The 15,512-nt window shown below is 41.1% G+C and overlaps 1 protein-coding gene across 2 annotated transcripts in view; it reads right to left on the minus strand.

Moving 5' to 3' along the window:
* Positions 1-15,512, minus strand: part of ZFC3H1 (zinc finger C3H1-type containing) — a 74,054-nt gene that overhangs the window by 36,476 nt on the left and 22,066 nt on the right. For both annotated transcript variants that reach the window (XM_075209529.1, XM_075209528.1), the window contains exons 13-16: positions 15,036-15,210; positions 14,444-14,575; positions 13,543-14,091; positions 5,970-6,079 (exon numbers count right to left, since the gene is read on the minus strand). In XM_075209529.1, the coding sequence (XP_075065630.1) occupies positions 5,970-6,079; positions 13,543-14,091; positions 14,444-14,575; positions 15,036-15,210 (966 nt within the window). The remainder of the gene's footprint in view (positions 1-5,969; positions 6,080-13,542; positions 14,092-14,443; positions 14,576-15,035; positions 15,211-15,512) is intronic.

The raw sequence follows: 15,512 nt of genomic DNA on the forward strand, positions 1-15,512 counted from the left end.
ACATGCCCTTGATCTAAAGTTAAGCATTGGCCCCCGGAGGGTGAAGACAAAAATAAGACCAGTTTCTGCTTCTAGAACCTGCGCCTCAATCTGGCATGCGATAGTACTTCACAGCAGCAGCCTCTGACCTGTCTGCCACTACACCACAACCTGCTAACCTTTCTCAAAGATGGAAGAATCATGTCAGGACTCACAAACTTCATCTACCTTAAACAGAGACTTCAGGAAACCTTTCGATCAGAGATTTCCACCGTTCAGACACATCTCCCAAGTGGGATCTAGACTAAAGCTGGGTACACACCTATGCAATCTGTACTTCACATGCAAAGTCTAACGATTTCACCAACAATCAAAAGATTCAGATTCATGCATACACAATTTACCTTTAGATCTGTGATCTTCATCTCTCCTAACCATCTGCTGCAAAGACATTGTTCCATTGCTGATCATGAGCTTTAGGAAGTTTATAAGACCAAATCAACAGATGCGATGTGTTTTGGTAAGAGAAAACATGATCCTGTGAGCGTACCCTCTCTTGCTATATATGAACAAACATCCGTGAATCATGTAATCTGCAGGATAATTGCAAAGATGTGTACCCAGCTTAACTGTGCTGGAGGAAAGTGAGGAGAGCACTCTGCACAAAATGCAGGATAAAATTTCAATACAGTCAGCAAGTTTTCTGCACTCTAGAAACATCTCAATGATCTGGACAATAGCGGTAGACATAACAACCTGAGAGACAGGGGTATCCACCGTCCAGTCTTATGGACATCCTAACAAAAACATTCAATGAAATCCTAGATCAAGACCCAGAGAATCAAATTATGTTATGCCCTGCGTCCAAGAGACTTGCAATCAGACAGGCCTCGCAATGTAATCTGTCGGCTACATTACCACAGCATGAAGGAAGACATTGTGAGAAGTATTGGGCGCTTGGAGGGGATTGATTTTCATAGCTGCAGAATATAGATCTACCAAGACTTGTCCTGGAATACCCTCAGTAACAAAAATATTAAATACAGTTGGGGTTTCCCTCTGAGCCTCCAAGTCTAACATAATGAAAATATGCACCCCTGAAAGAGCCTGAGGACCTAAACAAATTTTGTGCAACCTTAAAGCTTAAGAAAACATCCCTCCCAGACTTGCTTTCAACCTACCCACAACTGGAACCTCCAGATGTCTCACACCGTCAGTCAGAAAAGGAAGGGCCCCAGAGCTCCTACTGGACATAACTCGCCAGTGTGGCTACTTGTTGGATCATTACACCCCTGAACCAAGGACTGTGGCGCTCCTATAACTTCAATTTACTCCTCTTTTACAAAGGGTTGAACTCTTGAATTCAAGTTGATGTACGATATCTAATATATAGGTTCACAGATAGTCAATGTCTCAGGCATGTATATATTATTCTCCCTACTAGATTATACTAAAGATATAAATATGCTGTTCTTATTTGTAGGTTCTCTTAGCCATCAGACATCTATTCTTTGAAGGATAACCCTCATCTTCTTTAGATATTTGAAAATTGATCAGTTTCAAGCTATTGACAAATTTTTATACCTTTTGCATTACTAGCCCTATTTAGTCTCTAAGAATTTGGTATTAAATAGATCTCCTTGCTCTCTTCCTCTACAGTTTACTTTATAATATTTGAGTACATCCTTGTGTAACCCCCTACATTTTCACCAGTTGTATACAGGGGGACCATAGAATCCATGACCTACTTATGTTTCTCCACAAGTGTTTTCAGCTTGATATCACTTTAGACATGTAAACTTGCCTTGTCACAAAAACTACTCTGTGCAAACACAGTTTGCCTTAAAAGCAGAGCTTCCCTCACCCCCACCCTCCTGGAGGAGCATATTTTCACTAGCGATCTTGAACATGGGTACATCTAAATAGACCTATGTCTTCTAAGTGCAGATTGTTTGTAAACATAATATAAAAATATAGTAAAAACTAGTACAACCTTGTTATACCATCCCTCCCCCACGACCTTCCTAAGAAACATACTGATGTTACCCTCTGTGCATGATCTCCACCTGGAAGACCAGAAAAACTATTTAGGCTCCAATATACCCAATTTCCATTATCCATAATTCATGCCAGCACAAAGTGAGCAACCTAGACTCTTACTATTTGAAGGCCGAGGCAAACTGGTTAAATGGAAATTTTTGGGCCAACTGTTTACTTTTGTCAATGTATTTATCCCTAATCAGGGTCAAAAGGCATTCACAACTAAGATCCTAGTGCAGATAGAGCCTTTACAGGACATGTAGATCTTCAATAGCGATCTTAATTGGATAATGGACTCAAGATTGGGAAAGGTGAGACACCTTTTCCAATCATAAGTTAGCAGATACATGGAGGCTTTAACATGCTAACAATAAGGAATGCTCATTTTACTACCATATCCATGAGAATGGATTCTTTTTTCATTAGCCACAGATATCTTCCCTTATTAAAAAGCACGGATATTGTCCAAAACACCTGGTCAGATCGTGCTCCAATCTATCTCACACTACACTTAGGAGAGCCCCCCCTTCCCAAACAATGGTCCTGGCAATTAAACAAATCCCTACTACAAGATGCCTACTGCAAATCTTAGATAGTAAATGCCATGAATGATTACATCTCCCTTGTGCATCACACAGCTGGGTTCTTTTCTTAAAAAACAGAAAAAGCATTAAGGATTGAATCTTCTGCTTCAGAGAAAAAAACTCTTGTAACCTGCCACAAGAAGAGTTTGTTAAATCAAACCCACATAAATGTGCTTGAAGCTAGAGCCACTCAGGACAGGTTAATATTATCGTTCAATAATTTGTTCAATCAGAGATGTCAAAATAAATATTTCGACCAGAGGGGCATAAACTCGGGCAGACTATTGCCAAAGGCACTCAATTTAATACATTCTAGCTCTACTCCACAACCCAACAGAGAAAATATCCATCACATCTCATACATACTGTTTTAAACTTGACAGTAATTTAGTATGGGCCAGACTGCAAAGTGACCTCGACAGTCAATTATGCATATCATTACCTCAGGTAACTTCCCCTAACTTGAATCCGAGACAATCTACTCTAGACCTACAGTTCACTATACAAGGACTGGAGTTGGTCATAACTTCCTCTCCAAATTGGAAATGTCCAGAACCTGATATTTTCTATAGGATACAATAAGACATTCAAATCGAAGTTGTCTAGACTCCTGTTACAGGCCTTTAATGATATTTTAGATTACCTTACTTTTCAAACTCCTGAGGCCCATATTACTGTTATCCCTAAAGTAGTAAAAGACCCCTTCCCAGAACGACAGATACACATGAATATCATTGTTGAACGTTGCCAAGCTGACACCAAACCGCCTTAAGGACATCTTCTGGGACTTGGTCCACACTAATCAAGTAGGATTTGTTCAAGGAAAAGAGGCCTGTGACAACACAATGTAAAATATAGACTTAATCATATTTCTAACTCTGCTGTCTCTTCCATCCTAATATTCACAGAGGCTGAGAAGGCATTCAATAGGGTAAATTAGCAATTCATACAAGGAGTCCTGCAGCATATGGGAAGTACCTAAACTCCTAGTCCCACCTACTATACCCCAATGTCTCGCAGTGTCCCCCAATGGTAGGAAAGAGGAAATAGAATAGATGTCTCTCCCTCAGATTCAACTCTGGAATTGCTCCTTTTATCAGGAGTAATAGATAAGCATGAGACATACTGTAAATGACATCTTCAGTACCCAAACACAAGGAAAATGATCAACAGGCACAACTCCATATCTATCCACTCAATCCTAGTGTGACTGGACCACTTATAAATAATTTATAGTATACATTTATTTAAAGGAAATAGCGCAGGATTCTTCCTTATATAATTGTCAATACACTTGTTTTTGATATTGTGCATATTTTGATATAGGAAATCTTTATTTCTGACACCAGGGGGAGAAAAATCATTTTTTTCCGTTTTAACCTTGCATTATTTCTGATGTATATATCAGATACAATAAGCCTTTGTTTAGAAAGTCTTTTGTATAACTTGGTGTAAGGAAATGCCTTGTTTGGAGTTTGCAACTTTTCTTGGGGAATTCTATTGTTTGGAGGAAGTGTGCATTCTGCAACTGTTGCAAGAAAGCACCCATGCTAATCTCATATTGATTAGACCTTTTGATGAGTGTCCAACACCTCTTAAGGGAAAAGAAGAGGTAATTAGACTAGATGTCCATTGTGTCCAAGATAAAATGCAGGAAGTCACAGCAAGGTTTTAGTATAACACATATAAGCGTAAATATTGTTAGCATTGCATGTAAATCCATGTTTGTGTAAACAGGTTGCATCCAGAGTCTAAAAATAGCATGTGAGACTGTCAAACTGTATAAATGGTGAGCTGTTTGCGCATGCAATGTATCATTCTGATGTTCCATCTAACCTGACCACCGATACCTTTAATCAGTGGAACTGTCCTTGTCAGGACACTTGAGCAAAATAAACAACACTCTCAAGACCCTGCTTGACAACTTCAATATTGTTGTAATCCTGGGACCTACAGATTAGACCCTAAATCTAATCCGTTCGGGGTGTCTGGGTTTGGACCCAGCTCTCCAGTACCACCGCTCTACCCAGCAGCTCTGGCCAGTGTGATAGGCCAGGGGAAATCCATCCACAGCACCCTGAAACATAGTAAGCAGTAAGGGGTGCCAGCACGGGAGGACACTAGCAGCGACAGTTACCCAGAAGGAACCTGGTTCTGGATGCCATAAAGGAGTCCAGTGGTGGCAGCAGGTTCCTCCTACTACGGGAGGAGGGGCGTATTCGGAATAACAAAAGGGGACAGTGGCAAAGTAAGCCCAGCCGGTTCCCAGCAACAACAGACAGCGTGGCGTATGCGGTCCATCCTGTCAAACCTAGTGTTTGCTTTGTGCATGGAGACGCTGGCTATGGCTATTGGGAATAACCCAATAGCGTGTATATATATATGAGTTCCCAAATACAAGTTGTTTTTTTGCTCAAAATTTGCTGGCAATCTACAATCCAGCTGCTTGACTCGGGTGGGGTTGGGCCCCTTCCCATTTCAGAATTGACATACTTGCAACTGAAACATTTTCTGTAAGAACTGGGTCAGGACCAGGTTCTCTAGAGAGAAAAAGCTCCTTTAAAGACCTATGCATCACTCCCCAAAACACTATGCATGCTACTTCACAAATCTATCAGATTATGCTTGACTTGATATACTTATTTGCCTAAATATAGCCAATGGATTTAAGCATCTTTCATGACGAGTCACACTGGGTAAAGATCTTTAAAATGAATAGCATTTGTTCCACCAACCTCTCAGTCATTGAAATGCAGTTTAAGATTCTGACCAGATGGTAGACATGCCCTAGCCTTCTTAATGAGATTGAGAAGAAGAGACACACACACACACACACACAGAGACAGATAGAGAGATATATCTCTATATAAATTTGGAGGACCTTATGCTAATTTACGAGGATAAGTGTGCAGTTTATCTTCCCCTGGCTCGAATCGAAAGATTCAGATGAGCATCGATCCAAGATTGGGGCCCTTCAAAACTCAATGCCTATTCCAGACTAAGTAGATAAGCTTGACATACACATCTTAAAGCTGATACCAGCTACTCTGGGCCATTGGTCAGGTATCTCAATTGCCCAACTCATAACACCTTTCTCTTCCCAAATCCTCCCTTTTCTCACCACTTACGGAGATACTGTTATTCTATATAAATATAATGACAAGGACAATGTAAAATGCGTGCGTGAGCAAATATAATAAATATATATACATATATACATACACATATACACACATATATACATATACACATACTAATATGAAATACAATAAGTTTTAAAGCCACCCGAGTGCATGCCCTGTATAAAAAGTACAAGCTGGTAATGGAGTATCCTATCCCATGCACACAGTATATTATTTTCCTTACCTGTAGGATTTGAAAGCAAGAAGAGGACTACGATATGTACCAAAAGGCAACGGTTTTGCATCCATCTGTATTGTCTGCGTGGAAAATAATTCCACATCCACAGGTATTTCCTGAAAAAAAATACAGTGTTAAATGTGTCAGAGCAAATTGCTGGAAACAATAGAAATAAACTAAAAATGCCTCAGCAACACTATCAAAGATGAAGGCAGGCACCCAAGGTGCTTACGCTATACACTTTGGAGTCCTAATGTATAGAAGTACACTCACATGCCACTGTACACACTTCTGTATGGAAGAACAATAAAAACTGTCCACTGCAGGACCAAGCTGTATTTAGATAAACAGTTTCCCATATACTCGGGCAAAACATCCAACTTGTAGAACCAAATTATGGAGAAGATCTATCAATTTTGTTCAGATTTAAAAAAAAAAAAAAAAAACATCAAATTTCACCAATAAGAGGATTTTTGTACTCGTAGTAAAATCCATTTCTCTTAACCAATTTAGGGGACACTGCAGACCATAGGCTTTACAGGGCACTGTGCAGGGAGCAAGGCACTAAACCTAACAAACTTGTCTGGCCTGCTCTCCCCCTCCCCCCAAATATGCCCCTGGACAGAAGAGAACAAGTTGATTTACTAACAAAGCCCTGAGGCTAGGACTTTCAAAACACTAGGCACATTCAAACAAAAACAAAACTGTCAAAACAAAGGGTGGGAGCACATTGTCCCTCAAATGAGTTGAGAAATGTTTTCTTTTTTTTTTTTTACAGAGTACAAGAATCCTCTTTTCTCCGACACATCCATTTGAGGTACACTGCAGACCATGGGGATGTTCCAAAGCTGCCCTATGGGTTGGTATACTCAGACTGTGTTGCGTGTAAAACTTTGTGGCCAAAACTAGTCTTTGGAAGCACAGATATTACAGCGATGGAATCTGTAAACGTGTGGGCAGAAGAGCAGGTAGCTGCCTGACACACCTGCTCAACCAAGGCTACATGTTGCGCTGCCCAAGATGCACTTACTGCTCCAGGTCGGTTAACAGTAAGCCCATCAGGAACTGTGGTTTAAGAGAGATAAGCCTGATGATTGGTAGTTGTATTTCATCTGGCAACAGTCTGTTTTATGGCCAGCCATCCACGCTAGAAAGCGCTGCTCAACCCCACAAGACTATCCGTCTTACATGAGGGCGTGCTGTTCACATAGATCTTCCAAGGCCCAAACCACACCCAACAGAAGAAGGGAATCCAGGCGACCATATTGTAAGGCCTGGGTCAATGCAGGGAGAACAATTTCCTGGTTGGTATGAAATTTGGTCACCACTATTGGCTGGAAAGAGGCCTTGGGGTACGCAAAACAGACGTGAAAAAGAAGAAAGGGTGAATGACAAGACAGAGTCCGCAATTCAGAAACCCACCTCTCAGATGAAATGGCGAGTAAAAAGGAAACCTTCCAGGTCAAAAACTTAAAACATAGTCCAGGGATTCGAACGGCAACTTCTGCAATGCCGTAAGAACTAGGGGCCTGATTCATTAAGGATCTTAACTTGAGAAACTTCTTATTTAAGTCTTCTGGACAAAACCATGTTACAATGCAAGGGGTGCAAATTAGTATTCTGTTTTGCACATAAGTCAAATACTGACTGTTTTTTCATGTAGCACCAACCTAAACTCCCCCTGAGTGAAGACAAGTTGCCATAACCAACATGATCTTTGTGAAAACCCGTGGAGAGGCCGAAGGGAAGAGACCGAAACTGATGGTGGAAGGACCCCACCCTGAATCTCAGGAGATATTGATGACCGCTCCAGATAGGAACCTGGAAGTATGCGTCTTTTATGACTATGGAAGCTATAAACGGATTATTTTCCAATCCAAATATTACTGACCTCAGGGACTCCATTCAAAATTTGTGAATAGAGGAAGACACAGATACTGTGTTCTGAACTGCCTCATAAGGATACTTAGATGTTTCTTTTAAATGTAAAGCTAGGGAAAGCAATTCTGAATTCTGCAAGGCCTCAGCCAGCTGCTCTGCCTATGCTTCCATGGCTCTAGCGACTCAAGGCAAAGCAAATGTGGGTCTTTAGGAAGAACCTGCTGCTACAAAAATAGATTTTAGCTGAGATTCAATTCTGCATTCAGTGGTGTCCTGCAGATTTGCAGTGCCCAGGACCAGCAGAGTAGTGTGGCGGGCTAAACAGGCCACCGGAGTATCCCCCTTAGGGATTCCTTACCAGCGAGCCAGATCCTCTTCCTGTAATAGATATAAGGAGGAGAATCTTTTTGGAATAGAAAGCTTTTAATCATGTTTCTATATTCCCTCAGCAACATCTCTCAATTCCACCAAAGGAGGAAAACGAATAACCTTTCTTCTGGCTTTCTTAAAGAGACTTCTGTTTATAGGACTAGGATCCTCTGACTCTGGGAGATCCAAGGCCTGCCTCACCGCTAATACCAATTCATCAATGGTCCGATATCTGGCGGTTTCTTCCTGATTAGACACGTGAACCTGATAAGGATAAAAATTTGCTTCCCCTTCTTCAGAAAAGGAGTAGTGGATCTAAACCGCTTTCTTTTAGTAGGGCCCAGATGTGGGGATTCAAGTAACTGGTTTAGCCTGTCTAAACCCTTTATTATTGATGAGGACCATGCTGGTTCTGCCGAGACAGGGGTCTGAACCGTTATTAAAAAAGAAGGGCCTGCTATAGCCGTCCCAGTAGAAGCAGCCGCAGCAGGACCGCCCACAGTCGTGACAGCATTATACAATACAGTACAAAATGCTGCTGAGCTTGTCAATAACTTAGATTTAGTGAGAAGCTGGGCTAAAGAGGAAACGGACTGTGTCAGAGGAGCCACCCAGGCCGGTTCCTCTGACAGAGAGGCTAGAGTCTGCTGGGTTTGCGCCGATGGGGGGGGGGGCCCTTCACAATCAGAAGAAAGTGCCAACGGGTCCCTCTGCCCATATGGTAATTTTAACCTTACATCTGTAATAGGTAAAATATTTTTCCATAGAACTTTTTCCTTTATCTAACATTTTACAAAGGAAAGAATCACCAAGCTTACACCATTGACTTGAGGGAGACAAATAGAAAAACAAGTAATCAACTAATCTACAATAAAAGCTGCACTTGTCCCTTTAAATAAATAATGTGATTTTTTTGGGCAAGTAAAGAGAACAATAATGTTACCCCTACTAGCCCCACTTTGTCAGCAAACAAAGACAGTTTTTATAAATGCGTAATAAAAATAGAATACTTTGCCAAAAGGCCAAACACAGGAGAGAAGTCCACCAGCAATGTCCTGATGCCTGCTCCCACAAGGCTGTCTCTGTTCCTGGGCTTCTTAGCTCCAGAAGACCGGAATACTGCATGTAAATTGAAGAGCAGGGGAGCTCTATATAATTTTAGCTCCCCCTCCTCCGATATTCTGTCTCCATATTTTTTTTTTTATTCAAACAAAAAAATTAGAATATATATATATATATATATATATATATATATATATATATATATATATATATATATATATATATATAGATAGAGAGAGAGAGAGAGAGAGAGACCTTGAAAGATTGAGGTCTCCTGCAGCGGTTGGACCCCGATGCCCCCTCCTATTTCTGGGAGGGGATCTTGGTCTGCCCCCTTCATACCTTACCAGCCTTCTGTCTCATACCTGCCCGGGTCTTTCCAAAATGCCCGCCGGCTGATGCTCCGATAACCGGCGCTCTATGCCTGCAGTGGCAGCACTGGTTATCGGGGAGGCTGAGAGTGACAGCAGTCCGGAGAGACCGCTTGTCACTCTGATGTAGACCCTGTAAAAACTCAGTCAGTGAGAACCCTCGGCTCTCATCTGACAGAGCAGGGTCTATGCTGCGGTCTTTTGGGAGTGTGCTCTCTATGGTAGAACACACTCCCAAGGCTGCTGTCAAAATAAAAGTGTAAGCCTAAAAATTAAAAGTTACACAACTGAAAAAAAAAAAAATATATATATATTTTACTAGCTAAAAATTTACAGCCCAACTCCTTGGGCACCTAGAAAAAAACTGAGGGGAAGAGGTGGGGGGATTGTAGAGGGGAGGAGTCTGTCAGCAGTGACTAAAGTTAACTAGCTAGGTGCCAACTCCTGTGCTCCCCTCCACAACCCATGGTAGCAGTGTCCCCCAGACTGGATGAAAGAGAAAATAAGTTTCCAAAGTTAAGATCCTTAATGAATCAGGCCCTAGATTCAGGTCCCACGGTGCCAGCGGCAGAACAAATGGTGGCTGGACATGAAAGATCCCCTGTTGAAAGGTCTGGACTTTTGGTAACACCGCTAGCCATCTTTAGGTAGGGGTGGGGGTTTAACAAGGCTGAGACCTGAACCTTAATGGTAGCCAGTCTGAGGCCTTTGTCCAGGCCACCCTGGAGGAACATAAAGAAACGAGCCAGGCGGAAAGAAGAAGTGGGGCACCTTTGTCTTTCACATCAACCAATTTAGGGCTTCCAAATGCAGCAATAATTTTTGGGAGATGTTGGTTTCCTGGCTTTGATCATCATCTTGATGACCTTTTCAGAGAGACCTTTCCTATGGAGAATCAGAGTCACAACCACCAGACTGACAAAGTCAGTCGTGCTAAACTCTAATGGAAGAACAGGCCCTGGTTCAGAAGGTCTTCCCTGAGAGGGAGTCACCAGAGCAAATCTATTGGCATACCAAGACCTCCCGTTTTCAGCATCCAAGGTAACAGAGATCGGAGGGAAGATATATACCAGCTGGCAATTTCAGGGGACAGTCATGGCATCCACTAAAGATGCCTGCGGGTCCGATGTTCCAGCGGAATACCAGTCGACTTTGAGGTTCAGTCCAGAGGCCATCATATCGACCTCCAGCTGATCCCACCTGTCCACAATCTAAGTGAACACCTCTGGGTGGAGGGACCATACCGCAGAATGAAGGGCATGACAACACAAGTAGTCGGTTTCCTAGTTGTCCACACCAGAGATAAGCATGGGTATCTGTGGAAATAGGTATATTCAGACAAGAGAACATCATGTCGACCTTTGGCTAACCCCACATTTCCATGATTTGATGCAATAACTCCAGGTAGAATGGACTGTCTGCTCGGTGCTCCACTGTGGAAATGTATACCGCCCAATTGCCAGAATACACCATTCCATTTCATTATCTTGGCGATTCCTACATTGCTAGGGAGATTTTGGTTCCCCCTGAATATTCATTACTGATGCTTTCCGAATGAATACAGACTGTTAGAAGCACAGTCGTTGCTAAATGGCAAAGCAGAGTGTTCAAAGACATTGATGGGAAGTGTTACTTTGCAAGACCATCGTATCCAAAGTGACAACCTGATGAATTGGGAAGCTAACCGAAGGTTTGACCTTGGCCATCTTCACAGAATATTGCTTTGGAAATTCCCTGAGTGAAAAGTAAGACCACCTTACCCAATAATTTCATGCAGGGGTGGAAAGATTCTTTTGAGGGTTAAGAAAGCTCTGACTAATTTTCGGATGACTAGAATGTTTTCCTCTGGCAAGAAAACACTTTGCAGCCTAATGCTAAATAGAAGACCTAGAAAAACCATGCGCAGGACTTGAATCATGTTCAATTTGGGATAATTTATGATCCACCAATAGGACTCCAACAACTGTTATGTGGAGGTGGTTCTGAAGAAGACACCACCTTGAGAAATAGATTGTCCAAATAAATTACCACAGTGACTACCAAGGTCATGGCGGTGATGGCTGCTCTGTTAAGATTAAGGGTAAACTCTCTGGGAAACGTAGCGAACACAAACGTCAGAGCTCTGAACTGAAAGACTAAGTCCTGAACTGCAAATCTGAGGAAGCTCTTCTGTCCTTCCCATATCGGGATATGAAGATTATCATCTTTTATGTCCATGAAGGCAACAATTTGTTGTGTTCCATGCCATGAATGACAATACTTCAGGAGAAAAGATTCAAGATGTAGAACCCAAGACTGGTGTGTAGGGTTTTCAGGTTCAAGATCGGTCAATAGGTCCGGTCTGGTTTTTGAATAAGAAAGGCTAGAGCAAAACATGAATGACTGAATGGTCTCCCTGATACGAATGTTTTGGTCCTTACCTGGGGAGCCCTGAGGAAAAGAACTGTTAGTAGAGGCTCCTGGAAATCCAGAACATAACCTCTCTCTACAACGCCTCTGACCCACGTAACTGAAGAGGTGGTTTTTCACGTTGGTCCCAGAACAAAGGCAGCTCCCAGCACAGACTAAGCTGGAAGGAATAGATCCTTGTTGCTCACTTTGTTTATAAGATGGTTTGGATGCAAAGCACTTAAATGCAAAAAGAGCTGTAAGTAAAAGAATAATGGTTAATTTAAAGAAAAAAAATTAACCCTAATGCAGCTACTTTAGGCAGCCCAGCACCACAACGCCTAGCTCCTTGGGCACTTTGTTAAAAACTGGAATTCTGTTGATGAGGTGGGCAGCAGGGTGGCTTAGTGGTTAGCACTTCTGCCTCACAGCACTGGGGTCATGAGTTCAATTCCTCAACCATGGCCTTATCTGTGTGGAGTTTGTATGGCCTCCCTTTATTTGCGTTGGTTTTCTCCGGGCGCTTCGGTTTCCTTCCACACTCCAAAAACATACTGGTAGGTTAATTTGGCTGCTATCAAATTGACCCTAGTCTCTATGTCTGAGTGTGTATCTTAGGGAATATAGACTGTAAGCTCCAATGAGGCAGGGAATGATGTGCGCAAGTTCTCTGTACAGCGCTGCGGAATTAGTGGCGCTCTATAGATAGCTGATAACGACGGTCTGTAGAAGGAAGGAGCTTCAGACTTCATATAGTAGTTAACACCTAGATACCCAGCCTCTATACACCATGGTGCACAGTGTCCCTCAATAGGAAGAGAAATATGAATTTAAAATTTAGGCAGTTTTACTCAGCTGAGCATAACCTCCACTTTTTTCATTCATTTGAATAGGAAGCACATTTCAAAGGTCGCAGAAAACCCATTGAAACGCATTGCCTACTGAAATGCATGGGGAATGCTCGGATACTCACAAATGTATAGAAAGAAAACATTTTTTAAAACTCACAGGATTGTATGTTCTTAAACTGAATCCTGGGTATGATGCATCCCTAGTAGTTACCACTGGCCAGCAAGGAAACATTTAATTTGTCTACTGACAACAAAAGGTAGCTCAATATTGTGTTACCATAATGTATAATATTTACTATTTTAGCACCTAAAGACCACTACAGCTCATGTTTTTTGCTTTCAATGACGATACCTACACCACCAATATGCCATCTATGTGATATATGCATAAATCTGTTTCCATTCATGATCTTTGAAGCAAAGTCAAAAAGTGCTGGGACTGATTTTAAAATATCTCTAAAGCCTACTCTGTCCATTATAGCATACACTCATTTGATGTGAGCACATATCTATCTAGCACGTTCGGGTATTCAGATCTAGAGTACTATATTATGAGAAGCACCCTCCAGCACAATGTTACTGCCAAAATAGATATATATAGAGATATAGAGATATAGAGATATATATATATACACACACACACACATATATAATTACCTTCCCTGAGAAGAGTTTGTCCTGAGACACTAGTAGTGCATCACTGTTTGAAAGTAGGTCTGGTAAGTTATCAGAGCTGGAATGAAGTCTCTTAAGGTCATCAATATTTAAACCCAAGAAAAGTTCTGCTCCCTCTGCTGCCACATTGGAAGGCTTGCTAGAGCTGTCCTTATAAGGAGTAAGCTCAGCGTGCTTGAGGTTAGGTTTGGTAAAAGAGTTTGAGTCACGGAATGATCGCCTTCGTTCTTTAACAGAGATGGCCAAATCCACAACTTCCAGCTCATTTTCCTCTGTGTCTATTGTTATTTTGTCCTGAGAGAGGTCATGAAGAGAAGGCTGTGGGAGCACAAATTCTGGCTGCTCTTCTATCACATGGGTGTGGTGTACAGCCTGCTCTTTTTTAGCTTGCATTTCTTTTAGTTTTTGAATTTTAAGAGCATATTCCTGTTCCAGTTCTTGCAGTCGTTTTTTCTCCAGCGCAATGGCTTCTGTAGATTGTTTATTGGGACTGCCCAACAGGCCAGTATCCTTTTTAAATATTTTATTTGCCTAAAAATAAAAATGTATTGTGAGAAAGTTATAATAAAAAATAAATAAAAGGAATACTGGCTAGTTTATTAACAAATAACCAATGTGTGTGGACTAATTGCAAAAGGCAATGAGGTTGCAAAACCACAGACAACCAAACAATATAGTCTTGATTTTTGGGGAAACATATGCAACATGTGCTCAATTCTAACTAGGTATGAGTTACAGCTGGTAGTTTTTACAGTAGACATCCTTTTTTAAGAAAAAGTTTACTCTTTTATTCCATCTGGACATAGCTTTAAATATCACCCACATTTTTCTAATCTCTAAATTATGTACCAAATAATTCATTATATAAATTGTTTTAACTTACAATAACATTGCTAGGCTCCAGTCTTCGCTTCCCCAGCTCCTGACTAGCCAGTGCTTTTGCTCGTGCAATTTCTTCTCCTTGTTTTAGAGCGAGACTTCTTTTTTCTTTAACTCTGTGCTGTACTTTAATAATCTAAAAACAAAATAGTTGTGAAGGTGAAAATTCAGAGGTAAGGCAAAAGTAAATAAAAAGTTAATTGCTACAATGTATGGTTGAAAATATAACCCTAAAGCAGAGTACACACTACAGACAATTCACGCAATTATGCAGACCATTCACGAACAGCAGTGTAGGCTGTTCTATACAGATGAAGTCCACAAATCTGACAGTAAATCACGTAGGTGTGTACTGCATGATCGGTACTTTTAAATCGTTGATAAAATTGTTACAGAACTCGCATCTGCAGTAATTTTCTGTAGTATGCAGCTTAAGTAAACTTAATTACCAATAAAGACGTGCATATAAGTTAGTCATCAGCATGCTTGAGTAATACCTGCATTAGCATGGTCAAAGAACAGTAATATATTACAGATAAGTCAAGTATTTTGTGCATAGACCTAAACAAAGTTAGTTACTAGTTAGAATTTCACACCTGTTCTTGCAGTCTCTTCAAAAACATCTGATTTGCATTCAGGAACTTCTCAGTTGCGTGTAGCTGCTCAGTGAGCCTGGTGATTTTTAACTCTGCAGTTTTGATAGATTCCTTTTTTTTCTCTTCTTGCAGCAACAGATTTTTTAGAAGAGACTCGTCCTTTACAAGGAGCATTCTAAATAAATACAGGAAAAGACAATTAGGGTTAGGGTTAATGGAATGATTAAAGTAGTGTGAAAATTGTGTGCAAAGCATACACCTTCTGGGCAGCTTATTAGAGGGTCTTGAAACTCCATACCCCCTGGAGCAGTTATGAGACGGTGCATTCCTTGTTCCTTTTATAATCAAATAGCTGGCAGCTAAGAAAAAGGTATATAAAAGTGGTGTCTTGGCTTTGTGTAGCCAGTTATGCCATCACTGTTGATTGTATACATTATTATAATCAATAAATGATAGTTAACGGATATCTGGACAATC

The sequence above is a fragment of the Mixophyes fleayi genome, chromosome 4 (assembly GCF_038048845.1).
Source record: "Mixophyes fleayi isolate aMixFle1 chromosome 4, aMixFle1.hap1, whole genome shotgun sequence".
Taxonomy (NCBI): Eukaryota; Metazoa; Chordata; class Amphibia; order Anura; family Limnodynastidae; genus Mixophyes; species Mixophyes fleayi.